Here is a 27,909-nt window from a genome sequence, read left to right as displayed (position 1 = left end):
ATTTGCGCTTATAGAGGGCATTTCATCTCATTCAGAGCAGCAGCGGTGTCATTTTCAAAGCTGGAGTCCATTTCTTTTTGAACAATAAGTCTCTGAGTGTATTTACTGCCCATTTCGTATTTTTTTCGTGTTGATCTCATTTTTTTCGTCTTCTATTTGATTCAATTCTCCCGGTGTTATCTCTTTGTGTCGTTTCTCCGTTTTATTTACATTTTTTTCTTTCTTCAGCAGCATCCCAGTCATCAAAGTTGTCATATTCTCCATAAATGTTAAAAGAAATAACGAAGTCGCTCATTGTTGTATTAGTAGGCTATGTAATATCTAACTAATATCTAACTGATACTTTGACTGCCTGTTGCTATGGTTACTCACAGCTGTTGTAGGCAGCGCATTTATTAATTAATTTCGAATGGTAAACAGGCAGTTTCACCAGAACTACTTTACTAGTTGTCCTCTATCACTTTTTAACGGACACCCTGCAGCCAATCAGAATCGAGTATTCACCCAGACCATGGTATAAGTATATTATAATCCATGTCATTTCGTACAAATAGCACTGGTTGAGTTGCTGCTAAATTAAAACTTGATACTATAATAAAACAAACTTTTTTTAATGCAGCTTATTTGTCAAATCGAAGCTTTTCAGTATTAAATAAAATATAAATACTGCTCACATGGGAAACTCACTAGGTTTTGGAATCGATGTCACAAGCTACTATAAGGTCTAAGGATGCAAGTGCTTGTATGTGTGTTGGAAGTAATGAATAAAAGATCAGACCAGAAAATAAAAGGCAGAAGGAGAACAGAGGCTCTCTTCCTGTGTCCTGTCACAACACATTAAACTCTCTTTCTATTCTATGCTTTTTTCTGCATGACATTTTCAGCTTTCCCTCTTTTCATTACTTCAATTATTTCTTGTATTGTCTTATTTTGTCCCTCTCTTTTTATCATCTCTTTTTTAAAGATGATCCAAAACACATGTTTAGAAACATTGTGTGTATTTTTTAATGAATATGTGTGTGCCCTGCTAAAAAGATTGGCACTAAAGATGGTTTAATAGTGCTGGTCAACAGAACCATATACATCTTAGTGTGTTTGGTCAACCAGCATGGGTTCTTATAAATCTGGTTGACAATGGAATACTTGGTAGTTGTGCATTTGTGTGTGTGTGTGTGTGTGTGTGTGTGTGTGTGTGTCTCACCTCTCCCCAGATGCCCACAGTGTCTCGTATGTCATTCTTGCAGTAGGACAGTTGACGGATGCAGTTGTTAACAGCAACACTGCTTTTACCTGGAGCCAAGTCCTCTTCTGCCATCTCAACCCAGCCAAGAGAGCGCACAGCAAAACACTGTAATAAACACAAACCCACTGATTAAGCACAAACACTGTAACACAACTGCTGCGCTACAACAACACAGTTTATGCAAATGAAGAGTACACCAAATATACGACTTGAGATATAACAACAACAGTTTTCACATGAACAAGTACCATTATATAGTATCAAGGTTATCTATTATACTGTGTGTATATATAGTGTGTATGTATATATATATACACACTGTATATGTATATTATACTCTATCTATCTATCTATCTATCTATCTATCTACCCCTCTCTCTCTCTCTCTCTCTCTCTCTTATATATATATATATATATATATATATATATATATATATATATATATATATATATATATATATATTTCTTAGCGTTATTCCTTTGGTGCCAGGATCCCCTTCCAGTCACAGGAGAATTTTGGATATATATAATTCTATAACATTATACTTCATATCCAAAATTATCCTGCTATAGTGGAAGATTTCTATAGAGGCTAAACTGAGGAAACACCTCTTTAAATTTTCACATGGCATCTTCTAAGAATAGCTGCTGTTAAAACAAGTGAGAAAGAGAGAGCATTCCCACACACACACACACACACACACACACACACACACAGAGAGAGATCAAACAAGAAGACCCTTTTTACTGGAAGATCTTTTCTTTCATCTTCCACTTGTTCCCCTCCTCCTTACTCATCTGTATCTCATACCAACACTCCAAGAGCAAATTCATCAATCTTTCAGTCTCTCTTCTTTTCTAACAATCTGTGATGATGAGGCTCCTCCATTATGAAACTGTTTGTGTGAGAGAGAGATTAATAATAGGCAGAATGTTGTCGTACTCTTTCAGTTTTTGATTTTAAGTGCTGCTGAAAGAACAGATCCTCAAGAGGAAGAGTGTGAAACAGAAAGGGAGAAATAAAGGGAGATAGAGAAAGAGAAATAGCACAACTGGGCGGGGGGGCAGCATGAACTCTCATCTGCAAACTCAAACCTGGATATTACCAATAAAATTGAGAGACAGTGGGATGCTTGCAATGCACACTCTTATTCTGCAAGGACACATTCAATTGATCAAGAGTTACAGTTACAGTAAGACATTTATAGCAAACGATATCTCTATTTCATATAAATGTAGTTTCTTCCCGAAATTTCTTTTTATCAAATAATCTTAACAGTTGATGCAACTTAACGTTTATAATAATAATAAATGTTACTTTAGTACATAATCAGCATATTAATGATTGCTAAAGGATCATGAGACTCTAACACATGTGTAGGCTTGTCACAATCATAAATGTTGTCCTGACAATTAATTATGATACAGCTAATTGATTCATGATTTCATTCTGTTTTGTTTGTCACTTACAGTGTAAGCTTAATATGTGTTTTTATCTTTATTACTTGGAACCGTTTATAATATGATACTAATAATGATAATAAAATAGGCCCAAATGATAAACTGTAATAACTACATGAGCATATTAGAATTATTTCTGAAGGATCATGTGACAAGTAATGATGCTGAAAATTCAGCTTTGCCATCACAGGAATAAATTACATTTTAAAATATATTGAAATAGAAAACAGTTATCTTAAACGTTTATAATATTTCAAAATATTACAGTTTTTATTGTATCTTTAAATCAAATAAAGCCAGCCTTAATGAGCATAAAAGAATGCTTTCAGAAAAATTAAAAATCTTACGACACCAAACTTTTAAATAGTGGTGTATGTGACACAAGGCATAACTGAAGGATTCAATACACGTGGAGCAAGCGCACAACAACGAGATCAAAGGTAATACTTGCAACAACAAAAAAGAAATCTGCAGAATTCTGAAGGATTGGACTTCCTTTTGTCAAAGTGATAGTTTACCCCAACAGTCAAATAGACTCTTTCACTGTTCTTGTTTGACCATTGTGTAGACAGTCATGTCCACCATCCACTTTCATTGCAAAGTAAAAAGCAATGTGGACATTTCTTGTATCATTTTCTTTTTAATCAGTGTAGTACATTACAATTTTGTAATTTTTTATTGATTTGTTTCACGTTTTGTGTTTTGTTACACAAATGCATGCGTATTTATGTCATAGTCTTTTGACAGAAGTGATGTTGTTTAGTGCTTTATATTAACAGCAGGGCTCCACTAAGGATTTAACTCACTCTTATTTTTGTGTGTGTGTGCGTGTGTGTGCGTGTGTGTGTGTGTGTGTGTGTGTGTGTGTGTGTGTGTGTGTGTGTGTGTGTGTGTGTGTGTGTGTGTGTGTGTGTGTGTGGTACAAATCTAAATTACAAATATGTTTTTGCATTGTCTTGTTACCCTACTACCACATGTCTCCAAGCATGACATGCATGTGCATTTCTTTGAGCAGCCAGCAGATGGCACTGTATATCTAGAATTGCATTTGAAGTTGAAATCTTCTGACAGAACAACCAATTTCCACTAATATACAACAGCAATAAACAATGTTTATTAAATAATTTGTGCCAATCCTGCTACATGGTTAAACCATTCATTTATCATGCTTATTTCAGACAAACAATCTCACTAGCAGTAAATACACAGTAACGTTACAGTAATAGAGAACATCAATGCGTTATGTACTCTTAAACAGGGCTTATATTTTTCCATTTTATGTTCCTATTAACTAGCTGTTTTCTATTTGCATTTCTATCAAGACAAGTCTTTGCATGATAATGGATATGACAATATTAATCTATTTGGTCTTGGCAGAATAGATCTGCTACGCTGCCCGCCGAGCAAGTACTGAGACTTGCTACTGCCAATACATACACAGACATACTGCTACTGCACAAATAGCATATATGAAATTATTACACATAGCAGATCTATACAGATGGAGCTGGGGAAGGTGGAAGGTTTCAGAGAAACTGCTACAGCAAACACTGACCGACTATTTAAATGTTTAGCAACAAGCTCATCGACTGCAGATGCAACATGAACCAATCAGCTTGAGCCATGTAGTCAACAAAGTAATTGTCAGCAGGTTGTGTTAAGGACTCATTAGCCTGCGCCGTCTAGAGTTTCATGATAGAACTTGGTATATATGCGACAAACAAGTAGACATATCACTGGCAGAATCATACTTGAAATCTGTCTCTTGCATCTGTCCAAAAATGCTAAATGTTAATTTTGGTGTCTTAATGCAAGGAACATTACACATTTGTGTCTACTAATAAAATTTCCATTGAGGGAAAATGTGTAATATGATATGACAGTAGCGACAAAGGTTTTCTTTAGTACATGTTTGTATGTCTTTGATTTGATTCATGTTTGTCTCTTACCACAGCAAGAGTTTGACTATCATTCTTAAAATGTAACTTAAACCATATAATGTTACAGTTTCTAAAAAATACATACCAAACAATTGGTAACACCATCTCCATTATACAGTATATTATACACATTTACTACAGAGCTTGGTGAGTGTTAAGTTGGATCCTGTCCTCAGGGTTAAAATAAGTTCCCTGTACAGTTGTTTTCTTTGAATAGCTGCAGAATGTGCTCTCACCTTGGCTTCAGGGTCACTGTTAATGCTGCTGGAATCTTCATCTTCCACAGGAGCAGGGTTTCTAAACACAGACGACACGCAGTCAGAAGAGACATTTTACATCTCACTTTACTGTCATTTTATCCTCTCCCTCATTCATTTGTATTTATTTATTCTCTTTCACACACCGTAGCTTGAGGGAGGCATAGCGGAGAGTTGCGCCTTCAAACTCTTTCAGACTGGGGTCAGGGTTTATAGTGGCCGCCTGTAGATCCTGAAGCAGAGATAAAGCAGAGATGCTTAAACACGAGAACACGACCATACAGCAAAATATACAAATAGACAGCATGGAGCCAGTGGGTTGAGCGCAGAGATCTGTGTTGATGTGCAGGTCATGCAAAAAAAAAAAAAACAGGAAACAGTTCCTGCGATGAGTGATTAAACAAACTGAACTGAAAATGATTAACCACTTTTAAATTAGACAAAGGTTGAGCCCTGCATATTTTACAAAAGGAACATATTAAGAGGGTGAGGAGAAATGAAGAGTGAATGAGCAAAAGGCATTTTCTTAATAAGTATTGAAATATCTAAAGGAAGAAAAAAAGAAATAGTGTATATATCCAAATATATTTTAAACAAGATATATATAGTTTTTAGAGAATATATCTGTAATTGAGGGTTTATGTTACCCAGTCTGGCAATTTATGTTTGTTTTGAGCATAATAACTAAATTTAGTGAGGTTTATCTTAAAAAAAAAAAAAAAACTATTTGACAAAAGGGGAAGGTTTTTTTATATATAAATGATTTTTGCAGTGCATGCAGACAAAAGACGAAATCCATGCTTAGAAGAAAGGTTAAAGGTCAAAAGGTGAGGAAGGTATGAAGCAGTACAGGATCTCAGAGCACAAGTACACCAGTAGAACATCTACAGGTACAGACTTTTCTTGCAAAATACAGTTGCAAAATATGGGCTCAAATCACCTGCCATTGGCCAGAAAAAATATATTTTTTGGACCCTGTGAAGAGCAGAACCAAGTGTTGTTCCAAGTGCAGTTCCCTGAGACATTCTACTGTGTATTTGGTTCAATAAAAAACTGCCTGAGTTACTAACCTTCCAGACCTCACTGTCAATCTTTCCCACTGCAAAATCACTCCATGGCTGTTTCTGGACCATTATTCACACACAAACATGGAGGACAAGGTTGAGGAGTCAAGGGTGGGAGGGTGGAGAGAGACAAGACAGGGTTGTTAGATCACTCAACAAGAATGTGTGTGTGTGTGTGTGTGTGTGTGTGTGTGTGTGTGTGTGTGTGTGTGTGTGTGTGTGTGTGTGTGTGTGTGTGTGTGTGTGTGTGTGTGTGTGTGTGTGTGTGTACAGTATCTGGCTGTTGGGTGTTTGGTTGTGAATCAGAGGAGAGCAAAAAATGTTTCCCCACAACATTCTGAGAGTAAATGAGTTGTTGTTACCTTGTCCTCTTCCCGATGGCGCGTCTCAGAGTGTCTGTCCTTTCCTGGCATTATCTGTAGGGATGAGGACCGAGGCTATACACACAAACATAAAATACACATCGTTTTAGCTTTATTATGTATGAAGAATCACCAAGACATTATGCATTAAATTAAAGGATGCATTAAATTAATCAAGTGTCTTTTAAATTGATACAAAAAATGTCACTTCATATAAATGCTGTTCCGTTAAACTTTCCAATCATGAAAGATACAGTAAATACAGTCATGGCAACCTGTAACTATATTAAACATTTACCCAGCTCTATTTAATCCATGGCAACTGAAGTACTGTCACAAATGGCAATTCTCTGAATTCTAATTCTATCATGAACTATAATTTGTGTTAAGTTAAGGTCTTATCTATTTATTCTCCACAACTAAATCATACTCATTATGAAAGCTAAACACCCAAAGAATGGCAGGATATATCCATATAGAGTATTGTTCATTCTGTAAAATGGGACATTGATGAAAATACTTACAAAGTAGCAGCTGTTGACAAATCCACAGGAAGGAACATTAGCGTCAGAGGATGAGGAAGAGTTTGAGGACAGGATAGGGGTAGGTTCCAGACATGAAGAAGACGGGACGGGGGCGGGGTCAGAAGAGCTGTCGGAAGTGGTGCTGCCTGAACGACTTGACGCCCCGAAAAACACGTCGGCATGAGACATCGACTAGAGGAAAACAAAGAGATACATTGGTCAATATGGATAAATGAACAATTAATTCGCTTAAGCTGAGTTAACACGTCCAGTTTTTGCAACCACAGGATTTCAAAGGGTTACCTCGTGATCTGGAGTGGGCGAAGGCGACAGGGAGCCCAGGGAGGGTTTGCGGCTGGCATGGCTGGGTCCAGTTGGCACCGGATGGCATGGGGCGGGTCTCTCCCACTGTGTGGTGCCCGTTGGAATGTGCCAGTAATAAATACCAGCCATGTCTGTCATCATCTTCCATCCTGGAGGCAAATCAGGGTCCGTCTGAAATGACTGCTCCCCCCAGATATCTGTAAATGCAAATACACAAGGTCAGGTGTGGTCCACACACCCGTCAACCAAGATATCCAAGACTCCTACGAGTGGACGGTACGACCAGAACCTTGTATGATGACATGAGTCATTTTATAACATGATATTTATCACCATACAACTATCAGTTCCAGTACTAGAAAAAAAATGGGGGAAAAGAAGATGACGATGCTACTACTGCCACACCAAAAAAAATAATGTTGGTGAAGATGTACTTCATTTTTATTTCTTTTTTTCTTGATATTTGGAATTTGATAAATGTAAACCAAAAGATAATATTATTCATCATAAATTATAGACTTATGATTATTCATCATAAGTCTATAAATCTAATATTATAAAAGATCGAATCAAAATTCTGATTTTCAACTACTCCACATTGTGTCTAATGACACAATTATTTTTTTGTATTACGTCATGATGTGTTTTAGATACATCAATCTCTGTAATTTTGCAGTTCTCATGTTTCTTTGTCACTCTCATGTGTAAATGGCGTGAAGTAGTCCTGCCTTGCAAAAATATATTTTTAAGCAAATATCTACCATAGTATTAACAGTACAGCAAAATCTCTATTGCTTAACACATTTCTACTGTCATCATACTGCTTTCCCAACATATGGACAGTTGGACACTGTTTATATGGACATTTCCGTGTCAACCAATTAATTAAAACGTCTGAAGCCTAAATAATGAGTCACCTTATCTCTGTGTGTTTCTGTGGGAAATGAGAGCCCTGTAATACATTATGTTGATATTATTAAGATTGTGTTTTAACTGTTCACTGTTTATGGCACAAAAATCGAAGAAAATGTAAATACTTAAGTCTTCATGAAATGAAACAAACCTTTTTTCTTCCCTATTGTGATGTATATCTGAGTGAAACAGCTTCTTGAATAAGAAAAATGTAGGATGGGACTTGAAGACTTTAGTGTTTACATTTTCTTCGATTTAGTGTAGAAAATGTAAACACTAAAGTCTTCATGAAACAGACCTTTTTTCTTCCCTATTGTGACGTATATCTGAGTGAAACAGCTTCTTGAATAAGAAAAATGTAGGATGGGACTTGATTTTGTCCACCGCAAACGTTGTTTGTTATTGCCGACATGTGAGTAACAGGCTGTTGGAGCGGAGAGGTTATTTTATTTTATTTTATTTTGATTAAAGAATATGAGAGCACAATAATTAAAATAACAAAAATCATGTGCACAAATTAATCATTAATAATGAATACTGTAATATTCCTTCAAAGAATATAGCCTAGGTCTTTTTCTGTGCAACTGGAGACTATCATACTGTAAAATCTTTCTCTCTCACACAGGAACTTGCTACTGTTCTGTCTGTCTTCGCTCAGCAGCTGGGAATGTTTGTTTCATGTTTCAGATGTTAGTAAGAGCATTATTCACACAATGCAATCTGGGTGAGGAAAAGCACACATACACACAGTAAACCGTCCACTGCAGTCTGCTATTCACACATATGCTGAACAGATTCAAGCCAGGAAACACATCCTCACCAAAACCATGAAGCTGTGACATTCAGTGTGTGTTTAAAACTCTAAAGAGATTTTCAAAAGACCTTTTGTTGATCTACACATAATCTATGAAATCTACCTTCACAAAATGAATATAAAAAATGACTAACTAAAGAAACATTAACTGCCACAGTGAAATAAACAGCTGAGACACAAATTAGAAAATCTCTTTAATGTTCCAAGTTGATGTACTGTTGTTTCTATGCTTACCTACTTATTCCCCGCCACATAGCATTTTATTTTGGGGGGATTCTGTGTTTTATGATTTAATACAAATTTATATCAACTTTAAAAAAATAATCAAGCTTTTAAAATCAAAATCAAAATATAACAATTAACTCACAACAAAACTTGCATTTTTATTTTTAACTTATTCACTTATTTGCGACATGCACTGATTGGATGTTGTTGCATTTATTTATGTGTTAGATTAATCCATAAATAAGGAAAATGTCTAGAGCTTATCATCGTTATCAACGTTAATTTTATCGCGATCACGATATGATATATTTTATCACCCAGCCCTACTGAAGACAAAAGCCGATTTTCTACCGTTGGGCCAAACCATTCTCATTGCTTAACCGTTCCATTCCGTGCCAATCAGGCGCAGTCGATATGGTTTTATTTTATACCGTAGGGCTGATAACAGAGCTCTTTGGAATGTAATACAAATTTCTGTTCTTAGAACCGTTCGGCCCGGTGGTGGAAAAGCGGTTAAAACAATACCCACACATCTGGATCTGGATCTGTTCTGAAGAGTTGCTGACAGTGGACACTTTGCCATTTGGTCACAGGAGCCATTAGATTTGAAAAGGTAAACCAATGGCGGGGAACCAAGAAAGTTCTTCATTCATAACTTGTTCTTAACAACACCAAAGTAATTTGTTGACATGTTGAAGGTCACATAGGTCAAAGAGGAAAGCCAACATGTTAGATGTAGTATCACCCTTGGATAGTCCACGTTGAAATCTCATTGGTCCAAAATCCCGCTCCACATAGAGCTATGTATATATAGCTGTATATATTAAATATGGGTGTTGAATTCCCTTTCACTGTTTATATTAAAATAACTTAATAACTTTATAAATAATTGGAATCTATTTTGGGAGCGTCCTAGGCTCTTCCGCGCTGATGGCTTACACCCAAGTAGAAATGGAGCGGATCTTCTGTCGGATAACATCTCCAAGACGTTAAAGACCGTCTGACTAGTTACCAAAAATCCAAATCACAGTCTCTGCTGCACCAAATTAATTGATATAAATACTAGTGTAGAACATTTAATAGAAACTGTGTCTATTCCTCGTTTAGTGAGATCAAATAATAAATCTACTGTAGGATCTAGGAAAAATCTAATTGTTATTAAAACAGAAAATCTCGCTATTAGTGAACAAAAACAATTTCTAAAGCTAGGTCTTCTGAACATTAGATCACTCACACCTAAAGCAGCTATTGTAAATGAAATAGTCACAGATAATAGCATCGATGTACTTTGCCTTACTGAAACCTGGCTTAAACCAAATGACTATTTCGGTCTAAATGAGTCCACTCCACCAGGATACTGTTATAAGCATGAGCCCCGTCTGATTGGTCGTGGCGGCGGTGTTGCAACAATCTATAGAGATATTCTTAATGTTACTCAGAAAACAGGTGACAAATTTAATTCGTTTGAAGTACTTGTATTAAATGTTACGCTCTTAGATGTAAAAAAAAAATCCCTATTATCTCTAGCCTTGGCTACCGTATATAGACCGCCAGGGCCCTACGCTGATTTCCTAAAAGAGTTTGCAGATTTTCTCTCAGATCTATTGGTCAAGGTCGATAAAGCATTAATTGTTGGAGATTTCAACATACACGTAGATAATTCAAATAATGCGTTAGGGGCTGCGTTTACAGATTTATTAAACTCCTTTGGGGTCAAGCAAAACGTCACCGGACCAACTCATCGTCTTAATCATACACTCGATTTAATTATATCATACGGAACCGATCCAACCGATATAGATATCATTCCACAAAGTGATGGTGTCAGTGACCACTTCCTGGTAACTTGTATATTACGGACTACAGTACTATGTCATACTGCGCCGCGTTACCGACCAGGCAGAACAATCCTTCCATCCACCATAGATAATTTCTCAAATTGCTTATCTGATTTGTCTCAGTTACTGCCTGAACCCAAACAAACAGACGAATTAGAGGAAGTAACTAGCACTATGAGCACCATTCTCTCTAGAACATTGGATATTGTTGCACCCATTAGATTAAAAAAGGTCAGAGAGAAAAGTAAAGCACCATGGTACAACAATACTACGCATGTTCTAAAGAGAGAAACCCGTAAATTAGAGCGTAAATGGAAACAAACTAATTTAGAGGTCTTTAGAATCGCGTGGAAAGACAGTATGTCACGTTATAAAAAGGCCCTAAAAGCGGCAAGGGCTGAGCATCTCCGCAAACTAATAGAAAACAACCAAAATAATCCAAGATTTTTATTTACCACCGTGGCTAGACTAATAAATAAACAAACGTCACCTGACCAAAATATCCCGTTACAGTTTAGCAGTAATGATTTCATGAACTTCTTCACTGAGAAAATAGAAAGCATCAGAACCACAATTGTAAACACTCAATCTTCAATCGCGCCTTATAAATCAGCCTCAATTATCACCCCGCAAGAACAATTACAGCGCTTTACAACTATAGAACAAAAAGAGCTAAATAAACTTATCACTTCATCTAAAACAACAACGTGCTTATTAGATCCTATACCAACTAAACTACTGAAAGAAGTGTTACCTGTAGTGGAAGAGCCTCTACTCAATATTATTAACTCGTCTCTATCTTTAGGTCACGTTCCAAAAACATTTAAACTGGCAGTTATAAAACCACTCATTAAGAAACCACAATTAGACCCACATAATCTAGCAAATTATAGACCCATTTCAAATCTTCCATTTATGTCTAAAATATTAGAAAAAGTTGTGTCCGCTCAACTGTGCTCTTTTTTGCAAGAAAATGACATCTATGAAAAGTTTCAGTCTGGATTCAGGCCGCACCATAGCACTGAAACTGCGCTCGTTAAAATCATTAATGATTTACTTTTAGCTTCGGACCAAGGCTGTATCTCAATACTAGTTTTACTTGATCTTAGTGCTGCGTTCGATACTATAGATCACACAATACTCTTAGATCGACTAAAAAATTATACTGGCGTTCAAGGACAAGCATTAAGCTGGTTTAGATCATACTTATCTGACCGCTACCATTTTGTCTATTTAAATGGAAAAAAATCGATCATAACTTCAGTAAACTATGGAGTGCCGCAGGGATCTGTGCTAGGCCCTCTATTATTCTCAATATATATGCTGCCACTTGGAAATATTATAAGGAAACATGGAATTAGTTTCCATTGTTATGCTGATGACACTCAATTATATATTTCATCACGGCCGGATGAAAACGCTAAATTATCAAAATTGACAGAGTGTGTTAAAGATATAAAAGATTGGATGACGCGTAATTTTCTTCTATTAAATCCAGACAAGACGGAGGTACTACTCATCGGTTCAAAAAACCGCCCACAAAACCTCTCACAATACAACTTTAACATAGTAGGATGTCCTGCTACTTTATCCTCTACAGTAAAAGACCTGGGTGTCATACTAGACTGCGACCTGTCTTTTAAAAATCATATTTCATATGTTACAAAAACGGCATTTTTCCACCTTAGAAACATTGCTAAGCTACGTAATATGCTATCAGTTTCTGATGCAGAAAAGTTAGTTCATGCATTCATGACCTCGAGACTAGATTACTGTAATGCTCTATTAGCTGGTTGTCCTGCATCCTCAATAAACAAGCTACAGTTAGTCCAAAATGCAGCCGCTAGAGTTCTTACCAGATCAAGAAAATATGATCATATAACACCTATCTTATCATCACTACATTGGTTACCTATAAAGTTCCGTATTAATTATAAGGTATTGTTACTGACTTATAAAGCCCTAAACGGCTTAGCTCCAGTTTATTTAACGGATCTTCTATCGCCCTATAATCCATCGCGCTCTTTAAGATCGCTAAATTCGAGGCTTTTGGTTATACCTAGGATATCTAAGTCCACCAAAGGAGGGAGAGCATTCTCACATTTAGCTCCAAAACTCTGGAATAGCCTTCCTGATACTGTTCGTTGCTCAGAGTCGCTCTCCCAGTTCAAAACTAGATTAAAGACGCATCTCTTTAACCAGGCATTCATATAAATGTTTTAATCTTACAGTTAAATCCGGCCTCTAGTTCATAACCGCCAGAGGAGAACTGGCCCCCGACTGAGCCTGGGTTCTCCCAAGGTTTTTTTTTTCTCCATTAGGTCACCTGATGGAGTTTTAGGTCACCATTAGGTCACCTGATGGAGTTTTTCATTTCCTTGCCACTGTTGCCTTTGGCTTGCTCAGTTGGGGATATTCAATTTAATGAATCAATCAATATTACTATTGATTAGCATTACCAAACATGGACGTTTTATTATTATTTTAATTTAATACTGTGAAGCTGCTTTGATACAATCTGTATTGTGAAAAGCGCTATACAAATATTCTTGACTTGACTTGACTTAACTTGTTGCATCATGGCTGGTTAAACATGGTAGCCTGTCAAGAGGATGTCAGTGATAAGATTTCGAGCTGTAAAAACAGCATTTTATGCTGTTTTTTACTGTTCATCACATTTTTTTTTTGTAGGCGAAATAAAGTAATTTCAATCAGAAGAATTCACGTGATTTCAATTGAGGACCGAAGATTTCTCCACAAAGATTTTGCATTGAGGTCAAGTTGGTTACCAATATATAACCTTCAGAAAGGAGCTTCATTTGAAAGTGACTTCTGTGTGAAAGATGTTTTACACATTGCTATATTCTTAAAAATGACCCTTTTTTGGCCACAAATTATTTTTTGCTACTGTGACTGTGCCAAATAAAATACAAAAAGATGATCTAAAACAGACATTTTACCACACAGGCTTCTTCCCTGATCTTTATTTACAAGGTATACCCTGTGACTGAGTAACGTGTTGAGGAAGAAAGCATGAGTTGAGTAGCCTCACTGTTACTCTCAGGTATGTCTAACTTTAATGAGACTTAATAATTAGCCAACAGAACTGACTAACTGAGTGAAACAGCTATTAGCCAGCACTAGTCATGTATAGCTAATCTAATCTCCAAGCATGCTAAGTGGACACGAGTGCTTATTAGAAATGCCGGTAACAGTCATGATTATGAAGGTGTCATGTCAGTCTTATGCACACCCCGTTAAGTAAAGTGTTACCGAAATGTCTCCTGTAGTAAGACAATGAGGCACTGCAGTACAGGAGCTGTAGTGTTCTTTTAATACTGAGTATTATGCCAAGGTGCATTATGGGACTTGTAGTCCCTGATACATAAGTGGGTCACTACAGCTGCCTAAAAACCTCATCGCAGTTCTCTGAGACAACAAAACCTTCATACAGATTCAAATACAAAGAAATAGAGACAATAATCAGGTTGGCATTTAATCATTTCCTGGGGTTTTCGGCAAAGAATAACAGCTAGTTCATTTTAAACACAGGTAAACAGTGTACTAGCTTATACTGTAGTTACTATCCTAAGCCTAGTTTTCTATGCTAGATCTAACATTCGACCCACTTTCGATAATGTCTCTCTCTTTCTGCATTCTATAAAGCATGTGGCGGGCAGAGGGGGAGGGGAGGACAGCTGTAAAATTCATGCCCACATGCACACACGGACGGACTGAAGTGCCATGAACATATGCACAAACTTTAGTATTCACCACACAGCTCGTGACACCCTTCACTGCATCCTCCCTCCTTCCTTATCTCTCTTCTCTGCCTGCATTTATGAGCATGCACACGCAACGAAGACGCGTAGCTACATGCGCAGCACTGACTCACAACCAGACACACCGACACACAGTACCTACCCTCGTAATTCACTATAACAATGGCCAACATGTAGTCTTTACCCAGCATCATGACTGAGCAGCCGCAAGAAGAGAGGATGACATGAGAAGAGAGAGGAAAGCAGAGGTAGAGGCGGAGAGAGACAGAGGGGGCGAGCGACTGATGGAGAAAGGGAGAGGGAGAGACGGGGTGGGTGAGAATGCGAGAGCAACAGACTCTGTTTATATGCTGTTTATTTTTTATCTAAATCTTGCAGGAAAAGATATGTCAGCTTCCTGTCAATCCGGCACACGCAATTGGTCACCAGGCCAATCAAACCCACCTCTTTCGCCGAACGATCTGTCACCCTGGCAACCCCAAGATCATTTTTCCTACAGTGTCACCCATCGCGTGGTCATGTGACCTTGGTATGACAAGAAACAGAAATGGTGGGAGAGGGATGAATGTGCAGGAATTGTGCATAATAGTGTGCTCCGGGGATGCCAGCTAACATCTGGGTGTAAAACCAGTTCGCAGCTGTCCATTACCCACCATGCTGGCTGAACAGACCTGCCACACACCTGTGAGGTTTTCCTGTCTACTGAGGGAGATATTGACAGACCCTGTGTCAATGGTAGACTGGTTTGAGTGACAGTCGGGGGGCAGAGAGGAGACCATAGAAACAGCCATTTTTGACTCACCACAGTGATAATACAAGAAATTCAGCACAATTTATTACCATTGTCAAAAACATTTACTACATGGGTTGCATGTATAGTTTACCCTAAAATAAAAATTATTTACACATCCTCATGTTGTTCCAAACCAGAGCATGTGAGCAAGATGGCCCAAGCGAACGCTCCACTCATGTACCGCTCACGTTTGCTCAAATCCCACTCAAAACTACATTTCTATGTACAGTACTAAATGTCTTTCTGTTTGTAATGAATTTCTTGAATATATGTTTCAATTACAGTAAGCCTACAGATAACAATTATATGTATAGCGAGATATAGATAACAGATAGTGAACGTGACGCGACTTGACTGGATAGTGCCGAATTACAGAGCTGGTGCAAACGTATCTATATCGATACATCATATCTACGCTTTCTATACTGTTTTTTTTCTCACCACTGTTATTTTTGTTGTATGTTTATTTTGTTATTGAGAGGAAAGCATGCAGCACATATTTACATAATGATCTCCGCTCGCATCAGCGAGGGCGGGCGGTGTTGGGATGTTCATTAACAGTATAGCACTGCAAAGGTTTTTCAAACTTCTTTTTACCCCTAAGCAAATCATTTAAAAAAAACTTTGCTTAGTATATCACAAAATTATTTTTTACTACTCCGCACTCTCTTTCAATTACTTATTTTCCATAGTTCTTAACTTTGATGTTTACTGTGCATTTATGTATAAGGTTCCCAACTTCCTTAAAACAATATTTGAACTCAGAAAGTCATTCTCCGCTCCAGAGGACATATTCACGCTCCTCTTACATGCTGTTCCAAACCTGTGTGAGTTTTCTTCTGTGTAATACAAAAGTGTCTACTTAAAATGAATGGGAAAAAATCTGCATTAACATTCTTCAAAATATCTCCTGTACTATTATAACAGCGCAGTCAAGCTAAAGTCTTCATCTGTCTGTCCAAGCATACATGAGCGAGTAACCAGCTATTTTAGTATCATTACTACAGATACTATTATAGTTTTTATTCATATTTTCAATTAGTTTTTATATTTTCTTTTATCCTTTTAACTTTTAAGTTTTACTCATTTTGTTGAGTTTTTGCAATTTTCATTTGATTTTTGCGTTATTTTTCAAACATTTAATGAAGTTTTATGTAACAAAGTTCGGGAGGAGCATGTTCAGGTAATCATCCAATCAGCACAAGAAGGAGCCAGTATAAATAAAGCTTTTCCTTACCTCCTGTCTCATGACTAATTTCTCAGCATCCCACCTCCACCCCTTCACCCCACATTCGGCTGGGTCCGCTCATAGATACCTATGATCTCTAAAGTTATGGGGGGAGTACTCTGGGGTCGGGCCGAATTCTGAGCTCGGAGCCCTCCCCCCGGACAGCAAGCCAAATACGCATTATAATATTACATCAGATTTCATTAACATGTAAACTCGTGAAACTATATAGTTAGTCCACTTCTTCCAACTGAAATCAGACATTTACCAGTAACCGGTGCATGTCAAACTTCAAAAAGCACTGAAATTCCCTCACTGTAACACTCAAATCTCACTTGTGAGCTTTTTTGTACTTTTTTGAGCTTGATAGCCAATAATCACTGTCCACATTATATAGAAAAGAGCAGCATAAAAATTCGGTTTAAATTCTTAGTTTGTGGATCACATCTTACAGGTTTGGAATGACGTGAGAGAGAGTAAACGGTGAAAAATGGACAATTTCAAAAAAAGTATATAAAAACACACACAAATAGTAAACTTGCTTTTGACAAGCTTTCATTCACAGCCTCAAACCAGACACACACTGTGCTGCGTTTACCTAGATCACACTCCAGTGAAGTGAAAAGTACAAACACACAAAAACCTCTCTGCCATCGCACTTCAGTCAAATTGAAAACCACACATACCACATGAGTGCACCATATCCACTACACTAGGCCAAAACACACACACCAAACCACAGTGAGGAGACCAGCAAACTACACATGTAACGCTTTGAATGTGTTCTACTGACCGTTCTCTTCTGGTGAGCCCAGTGATGCGCTGTCCTGTGACAACGTGGTCCAGCTGGATTCCTCGTCACTGTGTGGAAGGTTCTGGATGCGGTTAAGTGCCCGGTCTGTCTTGGCTCCCGTCCGCGGTCTGTCTTTTTTTGTCTCCGGTGAGGAAGAGGAAGATGAAGAGCCGACAGACAGGAGGGGCGTGTCCTCGGGACTGTGCGGTTTCTGTGGAGACGAGGGGCAGGGATTCTTCTCTTTCTCCAGCAAAGGCTTAGTGACATCCTCATCCTGCACATCAGGCAGTTCGTATGACAGGTCATCCAGGCATGACTCCAGGAAACTCTTGGTCTTAAGGAGCTCGGGGGACTTCCTGTCTGAAACAATCTCAGTTTTCTCAGACAGAATGAGTAGGTCGTCACAATACTCCACATGATCCTCCTCATTAGATTCATCATCAACCAACTCATTTACATCCTCGTCAACAAGCTCGTTGTTGGTATCAAAGTCACTGTGAACGTCGTCAACAATAGACTCACTGTCGAGGCTTAATTCCTCAACGTTCCTCAACTCATCATTGATGTTGAGCTCTGATTCGCCAGTTGTGTTTCCATCTTCGTCTTCTTCTGTGGTGTTTTTGTTGTGATCCTCTCGCTCCGCAGCTTTACGTAACTGATTTGCACCATTTTTGGCCAGTTTAGGGTTGGCAGTAGTTGCTGAAGATGACGACGGTGGCGTCACGCCTTCGCCGAGTCCCATCGCACTCTGAATGCTTGTGAGTGCGTACTTCTTCCGGCACTTCGGAGGCGTGGCCTGGCCCTGTTTGATGACATCACCACTTAGCAGTTGATTGTGTGAGGAACGCAGGCTGAGGGAAGTGGGCGGAGTTGCAGAGGGCCCGTTGCGATTGGCTACGTCCACAGAGGGGGAGGGGTTACGTGGTGAGGGCACGCAGACTGACATCATGGCTAAAGTGAGAAAGAGTGAAAAAGCAGTCAAAATCACACTTAAACATTCAACAGTGCATTCAACAATAGAAAGGCAAATGCAAAAGGTAAAAAAGATTTTTCAATCTAAGCAGAATTCGCCATTATTTTTTAGGTCAAGCGCCTCTATTAATTTAGCTAAAGCTGCATTTTGGAAAAGTTTAAAGCACTTGTTTTTGTCCCGTGGTTCATTGACAGGTGAGTAGGTTGCCATTTGCTGTTGGTCAGGACGTGTCAAGACAGATTAGGTGTAAAGAGGGTAAAAAATAAAAATTCAAGCAATGCAAAAACAATTTAAATGTGGATCACCAGACTTTCCTTTATTAAATGTGAAGGAATATAAAAAGATGATAATACTGCAGATAGATTCGACACTATGACTGAATCTGCACTGACGTTCATGAAAAGCTTATTTGTCTTTGCTCAAGCAGCTCTGCACACTGTGCTGCTTCTGTGCTACCAAACTGAATTACCACATTTAAAATCAACTTAATCTGGCTGGAATTGAATGTGATTTTAGCTGATTTACAACTCAGTGCTTCATACTATGATGGGATTGGGTGGAAAATTAAATCAGTTTCATGCCAAAAGATGAGATGATTTTTACTGACGCTCAAAGAGCAGAGTCACGAGCCAGTACATTTACTAGGAAAGAGGATGTAACCAATCACACAGTAATCTGACATTTTATAAGACAGATGAACACAAACAGGGCTCCAGACTGAGTAAAAAAGATTGAGATTTAATTTAAATGTAAAATCTAGTCACCATGGGCAACAGTAGGGAACAGTATATGCCTCCAAATTAATTGAATCAAATAACATTTTGTGATGAGTCAGGAATCATACTTATTCAGTGAATCATTTATAGCTGTTACAAAATTAACAACTGATTTCCTCACTGAACTAAGTCATTTTTGGTTGTGTGTGTGTCCAATATTAAATTAACTGAGAAGAACTGGGAAAGTGTACTTTAAGTTTGTCAGTCCATTTACTGACACGGTAATATAATGCAGATTCACAATAGTAATCAAATAATAAATTGTATTCTATAAACATTTAAAAATGCAACTGAATATTTTGTTTGTTGTCTAGCATAGTAAGACAAAAAATTTAAGGTTGAATTGACGTTGTTTTGGAATAACACTGTTAGACAATGTTGGATCAATGCAACATTGGATTTTTTTTAAAGCAGGAAAAAACATTCAACCATCTATACAACGGTTCTGTAAAATGGCAATTAACAAAAGCAATTAGTCTAAAAGATTAATTTTAATAGCCATTGGCTCCCTAGTTGATGCACAAATCATGTCCTGACACAGAGGGCTGTCTGACCTTGAACAGGTTTTCTTGAAGGTGCCAATGTAAATCTGCAACAACAACAAAAATAATAACACAATTATCTTCTTTTATCATCCAAACATGCATGCAGATGCAATGGTAGCACAGTATGATTGCAATATATGCTGTAACTTTTATGCATTTATTCACAATTACAAATGTGCAGCTTCAATGTTAGTTTTTGAAAAGCACAACGCATAATATCTGTATAAAATCAAAGGTTAATACAAACATTCAATGAGCAGGCAGTCATACTCACCAGGGAGCTGAGGATTGTGGGTATTTCCACAGAGCCTCCTGGGCCATGGTGTAGAATCAGCGCATCATCAAGGATTTGGCCAATCAGCACCAGCTGAGTATATCACCATAGAAGCACTCAAGAAATATGTTCTGAACACAATAATACAAAATATGATCAGAATATAGATAGTGTATATGTACATTTTTACTTAATGCCTTTTCAGTACACCCATCCATCATCTAAGGTTAGTGATGTGTGAGTGTGTGTGTATCTTCCGGGACATCTCCTACTGTGTGTGTAAACAGCATGGGGTGGAAATATGCATCTGGAGCACAATGACAAAAATAACTTGTCAGGGTGGAGACACAAACAGAAACACACACTCAATCTCAAGGGGAATCACCTAACCGGGTGGTGAATACGAATTAAATCATTTTTCACTGCACAGATCAAAAGGACATACATGTCTAAACATTATAACCAAAAATAACTAGGGCTGGGCGATTTATCAAGTATTTGTGAGGATTTCTAGGCATGAGCAGGGGTGGGCTTAACACACCCAATCTGAATTTAGGCACAGATAGTGTTAATCTGTTTTATTTATTTATTTATTTTTAATGATTTGAGCATTGATTAAAAACAATCTGAGGCAAGCTGTATGTTGAGAAGTTTGATGAAGGGCTGTAGAATTCCCCAACCAATCAAAAAATAACACCAGGAAATTACTGTATTTTTCTTTTATTAGCTGGAAGTCTTTAGCGAAAAAGCAGAGGCTGGCGATCACACAAGTTTGTGTGCTATTAAGGTAGGTATAACAGTGAGTTTAATGTATCTTCATGAATATGCATATTAATATTTACTTGTAAATATGAATATACATTTTTATAGCTCTGACTGATTTTACAGTGTCATTTGGCCGCCGGAATAACGTCCTGGTTGCGTATGCTACCCACCGTTCCCAGAAGGAGGGAACGGAGGACGTAGTCGATGTCGACTGAAATGGGGATCACGCTTAGTGAGCCTGTCTTCTTCGTACTACTATTTAATCAAGCCAATTCAACATTGGCGTGCATGATTACACGCTCCGCTTCACAGCGCGGGTATAAAGACGGAAGTGGACGCACACACCAGTTGCTTTTTCGCTGAGGAGCCCATCGGCCCCCGGAGCCAGTGGTGGTCCAGCAGTTGTGGCGAGGTGACTACGTCCTCCGTTCCCTCCTTCAGAGAATGGTGGGTTGCATACGCAACCAGGACGTTACTCCGGCGGCCAAATGACAGTCGAGAACGTCAGACGTAGTCGATGTCCTGGCAGGAGCCAGTGGCAGAACAGACCCACACAAACAAAAAAATCTAACCGGCCCTCCATCGGTTGTGTGTCTGGTGACCTCCGTCTTTGCCTGGGCATCAGAGAGCTGTTGGGCGCAGCTCTCCACCGCATCGCCGAACAACCCAACCTGGGAAATTGGGGAGTCCAGGAACCGAACCTTGTCCGCATCCACCATCTCAACCAGGCTGAGCCAACGATGGCGCTCCTGGACCACTAGTGTGGACATCACTAGGCCGACCGGGCATGCTGCGCCACTCGTGCCCGTGAGGGCGAGGTCAGCTGCAGTGCGGAGCTCACTCATAAGCGCACGGTCTAGACTACCTCGTGCATGTCCATGAGCGTCTTGGCCTGATACACCTGCAACAACGCCATGGCACGCAAAGAGCAGGCGGCTTGCCCGCAAGCTCTGACCATCAAACCTGACGCGAGCTCACAGGCCTGCGAGGGGAGACGAGGATCCCCCATATGCAGCGGCGGTTGGACACAGGTGCACCTGTTGTCGCAACTGACCACTCTACTGCAGGGATAGCCTCATAACCCTTAACCGCTCCTCCCTCAAGGGTAGCGAGGGGGAAGAACCATTTACGCAGTTTTCGGCAGTAAAAGGTGCCATCCACAACCTAGTAAGCTCTCCATGCACTTTGGGAAAGAAGGGCACTGGGGCGGCGGGCTGAGAACCAGCACGGCCCGCCCCGAGATACCAATCATCCAACTGAGACTGAGTGGGACACGGTGGAGGGTTACACTCGAGCCAGACAGCCTCGGCGGCCCAAATCAGCATAGTTGACAGTTCTGGATCTGGCTCGAGCAACGTTAAACTCCCAGAGGAAGATAACGCAGTCAAGTCATCATCTCCAGAGGCCAGCTCACCCTCCGATGCTGCAATCGGCATCCTGTCCTCAGGGGGAGCCCCGGGTGAAACGGCCGGTCCACCCATTACAGATGGACCAGCACGCTCCACGGGGGACTCCACCGGCTGCGGTGGAAGGGAGGAGTGAGGAGCCCACATGGAATGGTTAACGGGCGAGACATCCAACACTATCCTCGGGGCGTGGTAATGGGGACTCGCGATTCGCGGACGAAGGCGAGTCTCGGCCTCAACACTGCCACAGTCATATTCCCGCAATGAGAACATGAACTGTCCACAAAAGCTGCTTCAGCGTGCTGTAAGCCCAACACGTGATGCCACAATTGTGACCGTTACAGAGAGACAGGGAACGAATGCATCCAGAAACGCACGGGCGGAATGACATCTTTTTTTTTTGTGTGTGTGTGTGTGTGTGAAAAACATGCAAACGCACTCGTGTTGCTCTTTTAGGAAATGAGACCATCACCAGTGCCGGAGCACACAGGGAATGACCGCGGCAACACTGAATCAGCAATTAAAACAGTGAAGCACTCACTTCTCGCCCTCTAACCAACCATCAGAACAAACAAACAAACATAAATTTAATGCTGTTAAAACAGCAGTTGAGAGCTTGAGAAGCTCGCGATCACCGCTGCACTCACGCTGTAGAAACACCAACACTGGGAGGTCTTCCCACAAGAACACCGACACACTCGCTTGTTTTGTAAACAATAGTACTCATCACAGACATCCGATCGGCTCCGAAGCGAAAGGCAACTGGTGCGTGCGTCCACTTCCGTGTTTATACCCGTGCTGCGGGGCGGAGCATGTAATCACGCACGCCAATGTTGAATTGGCTTGATTAAATAGTAGTACGAAGAAGACAGGCTCCCTAAGCGTGATCCCCATTTCAGTCAACGTCGACTACGTCTGACGTTCTCGACTGAAAGGGAACCTGGCTTTTTAGGTAAGTGTTTTAGTATGCTAGCTTCACGATTCTTCCCTGTCTCATGACTAGTGAGTATAGGTGCAGTGACATTAGCAAAATTTCGGTGAAATCTCAAAGACAGAAAGCAGCTTTCTGTTGGTCTGTTGCAAAGTCTGTGTCTGAAAGTCTTTCGCCCTCATGTGACATTTGCAATTGAGTGGATTCCTATTGAAAAGGTTATTGACCACAAAAATTCACAAAACAATGCTAAATGTGACTGCACTTTATAAGTGATAAGATAGATATTTTTATAGCTTGAGCACTTAAATATCATGAAAATACGCATTCCAATGATTCCACTCATTCACTCTGATTCATTCAACAGATAGTGTGAGGCATTACTCAAATGTATCCTGAAGTCTCTGCATGCCATTGGATTCAAATGTTTTAGCAAAAGCATGAGTAAAAAATTGTTTCTATTTATTACTACACGTTTTAATGCGGCATATAAATGATTCAATATCATTCTTCTTCGTGTTCCTTAATGAAAAACAGTGAAAAATCTGCCTAGAATATAATTTGGGGAAAAAAAAATTAATTACTGTATTCACTTTGTTGATATGGTTTCTCTAACTGAAAAAATTACATTTTACATTACAAAGTAATTTCGAAGCAAATACATAAATAATAAGATATACTGCTATTGCATGTCATCAAATATCTGAAAAATATAAATATTAAGATATTTTTCTATCGCCCAAGTGTAAAAATTGCAAGTGTTTGTTAATAAGGATGGGGAGAGGAAAAACAGATACAGACAGATACTGAGTGAAAGAAAGACAGATAAGCGCTGAGATTTTGATTTGGCTTGCCATTTTGTATCCATGCATAACCAAGAACCGAAAACAAACAGAAGTAGAGCAGTTCAGTGTGTGTGAGAGTGTGGTGAGCTTTAATTAGAGATGTCAAAGTGGTAGCTAACCTCCCTGAGATCCCGCTTTCATAATCATGCATCTTTCTCTTATTCAGGAGCCAACCACACTCATGACCTTAAAGAAAGGGTGTGTGTGTGTATGTTTGAGTACATGAATTGAACCTGACCACAGTAATTGACCCTTCGGCTAAACTCTGCGCTCCTTGTTTACTGTTGTATGCTGCAGGCAGGCTTTACAGAACTACCCATAGGAATCAAGTGAAGATTTTAGTGAACACTAGCGTGGTTTTCAGTACGCACATAAAGCATTTGGGCTGGAATGAAGTGTTACATTGCAAAGCAATTTTTATCTGCTTCTAACTTGTTTACATCAGATTTAAAAAATGAAAACTATGCCATCATTTACTCATTCTAATCCATAAGACTTTTGAATATTCTCTCATCATTTTTGTCCCTCAATTGAAAGTATATATACACATATCAAAAAGTACAAAAAAGACATCATAAAAAGTAATTATGTGAATTGAGCAGTTTAATCGAATTCGGCATACTGAAAATACATTATTCAGGCCATTAGTCATATAAAACATTGATCAATGGACATGCATAGAGCTTATGCGATATCTTTTTGTACTTGCATGAACTTCCAATGGATGGAATATTCAAAACACTGACTCTGTTTCTCACACAAAGCGACTGAATGGCTTCAGAAGACTTGGAACACATATGTTGGCGATTTTCATGGCAGGCCTACTTTTATTGTTTTTTTGTTTGTTTTTTTAGGTTGGAATTAATAAATCAACACCATTTTCCTTCTTTAGAAAAGATCAGCTCTGGTATTTTGCTTAACATTTAGTGATAACAAAGAAAATAATGACATACTGATGATGGTGATGACAGTTTTAATTGTGTCAACTATTCCTTTCAAAACAATAATGCAATTCACAATCTATAAAATAAAACCTTTCAAAGCTCTATTGTTTGGAAAATTGTTCCCGCTATTGTTCCCTGGAATGTGTGTTAAGGAATACTATTGCAGCAACTGACAATTCAGAGAGGACAGACTCCATCTTCACAGAACTGCTGCCAGATTACACACACACACACACACACACACACACACACACACACAAACACAACAGAATGAAATACACTTTATAGCTCAGTTCTTTTCCCCCCCTAACTTCACTAAGAAATAAATTCTGTAGCAACCTAGAACAGACAGAGTTTGGCGTCTGGACACAACAGCTATAATCATAACACACACACACACACCCTCAAATCCAGTTTTTACAAGGAGTTAAAAAAAAGGAATGTAAGGGAAAACTGAAGAATTCTAGGCATGTCATTTTCAGAAGTCTTTAATTACCCATTGAGAAAAACACATCACACACTCTCTCTCACTCTCTCTCTCTCTCTCTCTCTCTCTCTCTCTCTCTCTCTCTCTCTCTCTCTCTCTCTCACTCACACACACACACACACACACACACACACACACACACCTGTATCTCTGCAGGTAGAGGTGCTTCTCACAATCAGTTGAGGTTCTTACCTGCAAAACAGAGAAAAAGACAGTTAGTTTGAGAATTCCCATTAAGTCAATAGAAATAATATTAGACAGAAATGCCAAAATGCACAACACAAACTCTGACTGACAGTTTAGCAGCTGAAAATAAAATGTTAAACAAACCACACAGAACAGAAGTAAATATGACCTGCTAAATAATCCAACTGTGCAAATTAAAAACAGAGAGCACAGTTCTGTGAAGCACATCCCGCTGAGGGCGAGAGAAAGCGAGAGAGACGCTTGTGCTCACAAACAGACAGACTGGTTAGATTAAAGGCTTTTATTTAGCTGCAGAAACAGGGAGGAACATGTACAGTCGGAGTAAACTGCAGCTCATAACTGCATCCAAAAGTGCCATAAAAGAGCATCCAATCAGTGTCATGGAAAAAACAAGCAAACATAAAACACTATTAAAACGCACAAAAAAAAAACATATACACATAAACACAGATGAATGCTGGGAAAGAGGCAATTCGAGATCACATTTCAGAGAGAAGTCTTGCACACACACACAGGCTTCATATCAAAGACTTGCTTTCCAGCACATTGCACTGTGAAAACAGCTGCCAAATGACAGAGAAGAAAAGAGGGAGGAAAAGAGAGCGAGATAGTGAGAACGAGTGCAAAAGGCAATAGAGAGGAAAAGAAGAAAGAGAAAACCCACAGCACTATGGGTTTCCATCAACATCTGTATAAACAATCTGTGTGCATACTAGAAGCTTTGAGACGCACTTATTAGTTGGTCACAGTTTGCACTTCCTTCAACACACATACACGTTTACCTTGCTACATGATTTACCTTTTTTTTCCCATGTACTCTTAAGTTTGCCAATAAGGTTATACAGCTTATTGCCATAGAAGTACCTAAACGAACCTAGAACAAATACGCTGATCAGAAGAACTTATGAAGAAACATCAAGAAAATTTTTAATCTGAAAAGAATCACATAAACAACTAAATAACCTGGATCTGAGTTCTGAATATGGAGAGGGGTTTTTAAAAATGCCCCACAAGAAAAGGAAAATCACAATTGCGATCTTTTTAATAAGCCAATTGTCTCTCTTAGACAGCAATGACATTAAATGAAGAATAACTGGAGACTTTTGCTTAAGTCTCCTGCACTGCTTAGAGAAGAAGACCCAAGTAATCCTAAATGTGTTTTCTCATGTTTTAGATGAGATTTCATCAGGTACGAAAAAGATTGACCAAAATAATAATTTCTGCAATCAGTCAGAGATTCCAATATCACATCTCAAACATTTCTCATTAAAGTCTCCCAGAATAGCTATGCTATTCACATACATTTTATAACTAGGTAATACTTTACTAAAATATATCCTTCATTAACATTAGATAATGCTTGCTTTGTGAAATGAAGTTTCAAACGTAGGTTCGGGAGGAGCCCAAACATTCAGTCCTGTCAATCATCATTACGAGGTGTACTATATAAGCAGCATTGAGAAATACAACAAACCAAGTTAGTTTACAATTAACCTTTAAGGCTTAATGGGCAGGTGAACTAGTGAAATATATACATTACACTATTACATACATTTGACAGCGCTTTTATCTGAAGTTATTTAAATTATTCATTGTATTGTATTATTCTGTAAATTTTATCAGTTCATGCATTCCCTGGGAATCAAACCCACTGACGCCACTATCGCTTCTTTACTGTTCGAGCAGGACTGATATGGACTAACAACAACCTTCAATATCAATAAATTCAGAAGTATTGTTTATTGTTAGTTCATTTTAACATAGTTAACAAATGTTAACAAATGGAACCTTACAGTAAAGTGTTATCTGTAACTCTTTACTCTTTAATCAACAATTGTCTCATTTGGGTCTGTTTTTACTTCTATTTTAGGAGACACATCTGACACAAAGTTGATGAATGAAACAGGCTCTCACTGAAGTCTCATGAGACCCCAAAAGGCCAGGTTGAGATACCTTATAGTGTTTTGAAAATTTGATTATGATAATGGACATGACATTTCCAAAACCCGCTCAAAGCAATTGACCAATCAGAGCACATTGCGCTTTTCGGAAGGAGGGTCTTCATAGAGACCGGAACTAAACAGGGCTGTGTTTCCCAAAAGCATAGTAAGCCTAAGTTGATCATAGAGACTAGTGGTGGCTGTTCTACGATCAACTTAAGCTTACGATGCTTTTGAGGAATGCAGCCGAGAGCGT

The 27,909-nt window shown here is 38.8% G+C and overlaps 1 protein-coding gene across 8 annotated transcripts in view; it reads right to left on the bottom strand.

The window, feature by feature from the left end:
* The window catches only part of apbb2b (amyloid beta (A4) precursor protein-binding, family B, member 2b), a 58,246-nt gene that overhangs the window by 14,601 nt on the left and 15,736 nt on the right, over positions 1-27,909 (bottom strand). For 4 of the 8 annotated variants that reach the window (XM_079616717.1, XM_079616720.1, XM_079616719.1 and 1 more), the window contains exons 2-12: positions 25,649-25,698; positions 20,129-20,259; positions 19,864-19,898; positions 17,561-18,511; positions 7,155-7,372; positions 6,852-7,043; positions 6,328-6,402; positions 5,972-6,025; positions 5,048-5,133; positions 4,881-4,941; positions 1,202-1,348 (exon numbers count right to left, since the gene is read on the bottom strand). In XM_079616717.1, the coding sequence (XP_079472843.1) occupies positions 1,202-1,348; positions 4,881-4,941; positions 5,048-5,133; positions 5,972-6,025; positions 6,328-6,402; positions 6,852-7,043; positions 7,155-7,372; positions 17,561-18,509 (1,782 nt within the window). In that variant the 5' untranslated portion in view covers positions 18,510-18,511; positions 19,864-19,898; positions 20,129-20,259; positions 25,649-25,698. Of the gene's footprint in view, positions 1-1,201; positions 1,349-4,880; positions 4,942-5,047; positions 5,134-5,971; positions 6,026-6,327; positions 6,403-6,851; positions 7,044-7,154; positions 7,373-17,560; positions 18,512-19,863; positions 19,899-20,128; positions 20,260-25,648; positions 25,699-26,512; positions 26,588-27,909 lie in introns of all 8 variants that reach the window. The other 4 variants (XM_079616723.1, XM_079616724.1, XM_079616718.1 and 1 more) reach the window with 3 other exon arrangements.

This window comes from Phoxinus phoxinus (assembly GCF_949152265.1).
Source record: "Phoxinus phoxinus genome assembly, chromosome: 6".
NCBI lineage: Eukaryota > Metazoa > Chordata > Actinopteri > Cypriniformes > Leuciscidae > Phoxinus > Phoxinus phoxinus.
Note: the sequence above shows the minus strand (reverse complement) of the source record. Positions and strands in the feature narration are given on the sequence as shown.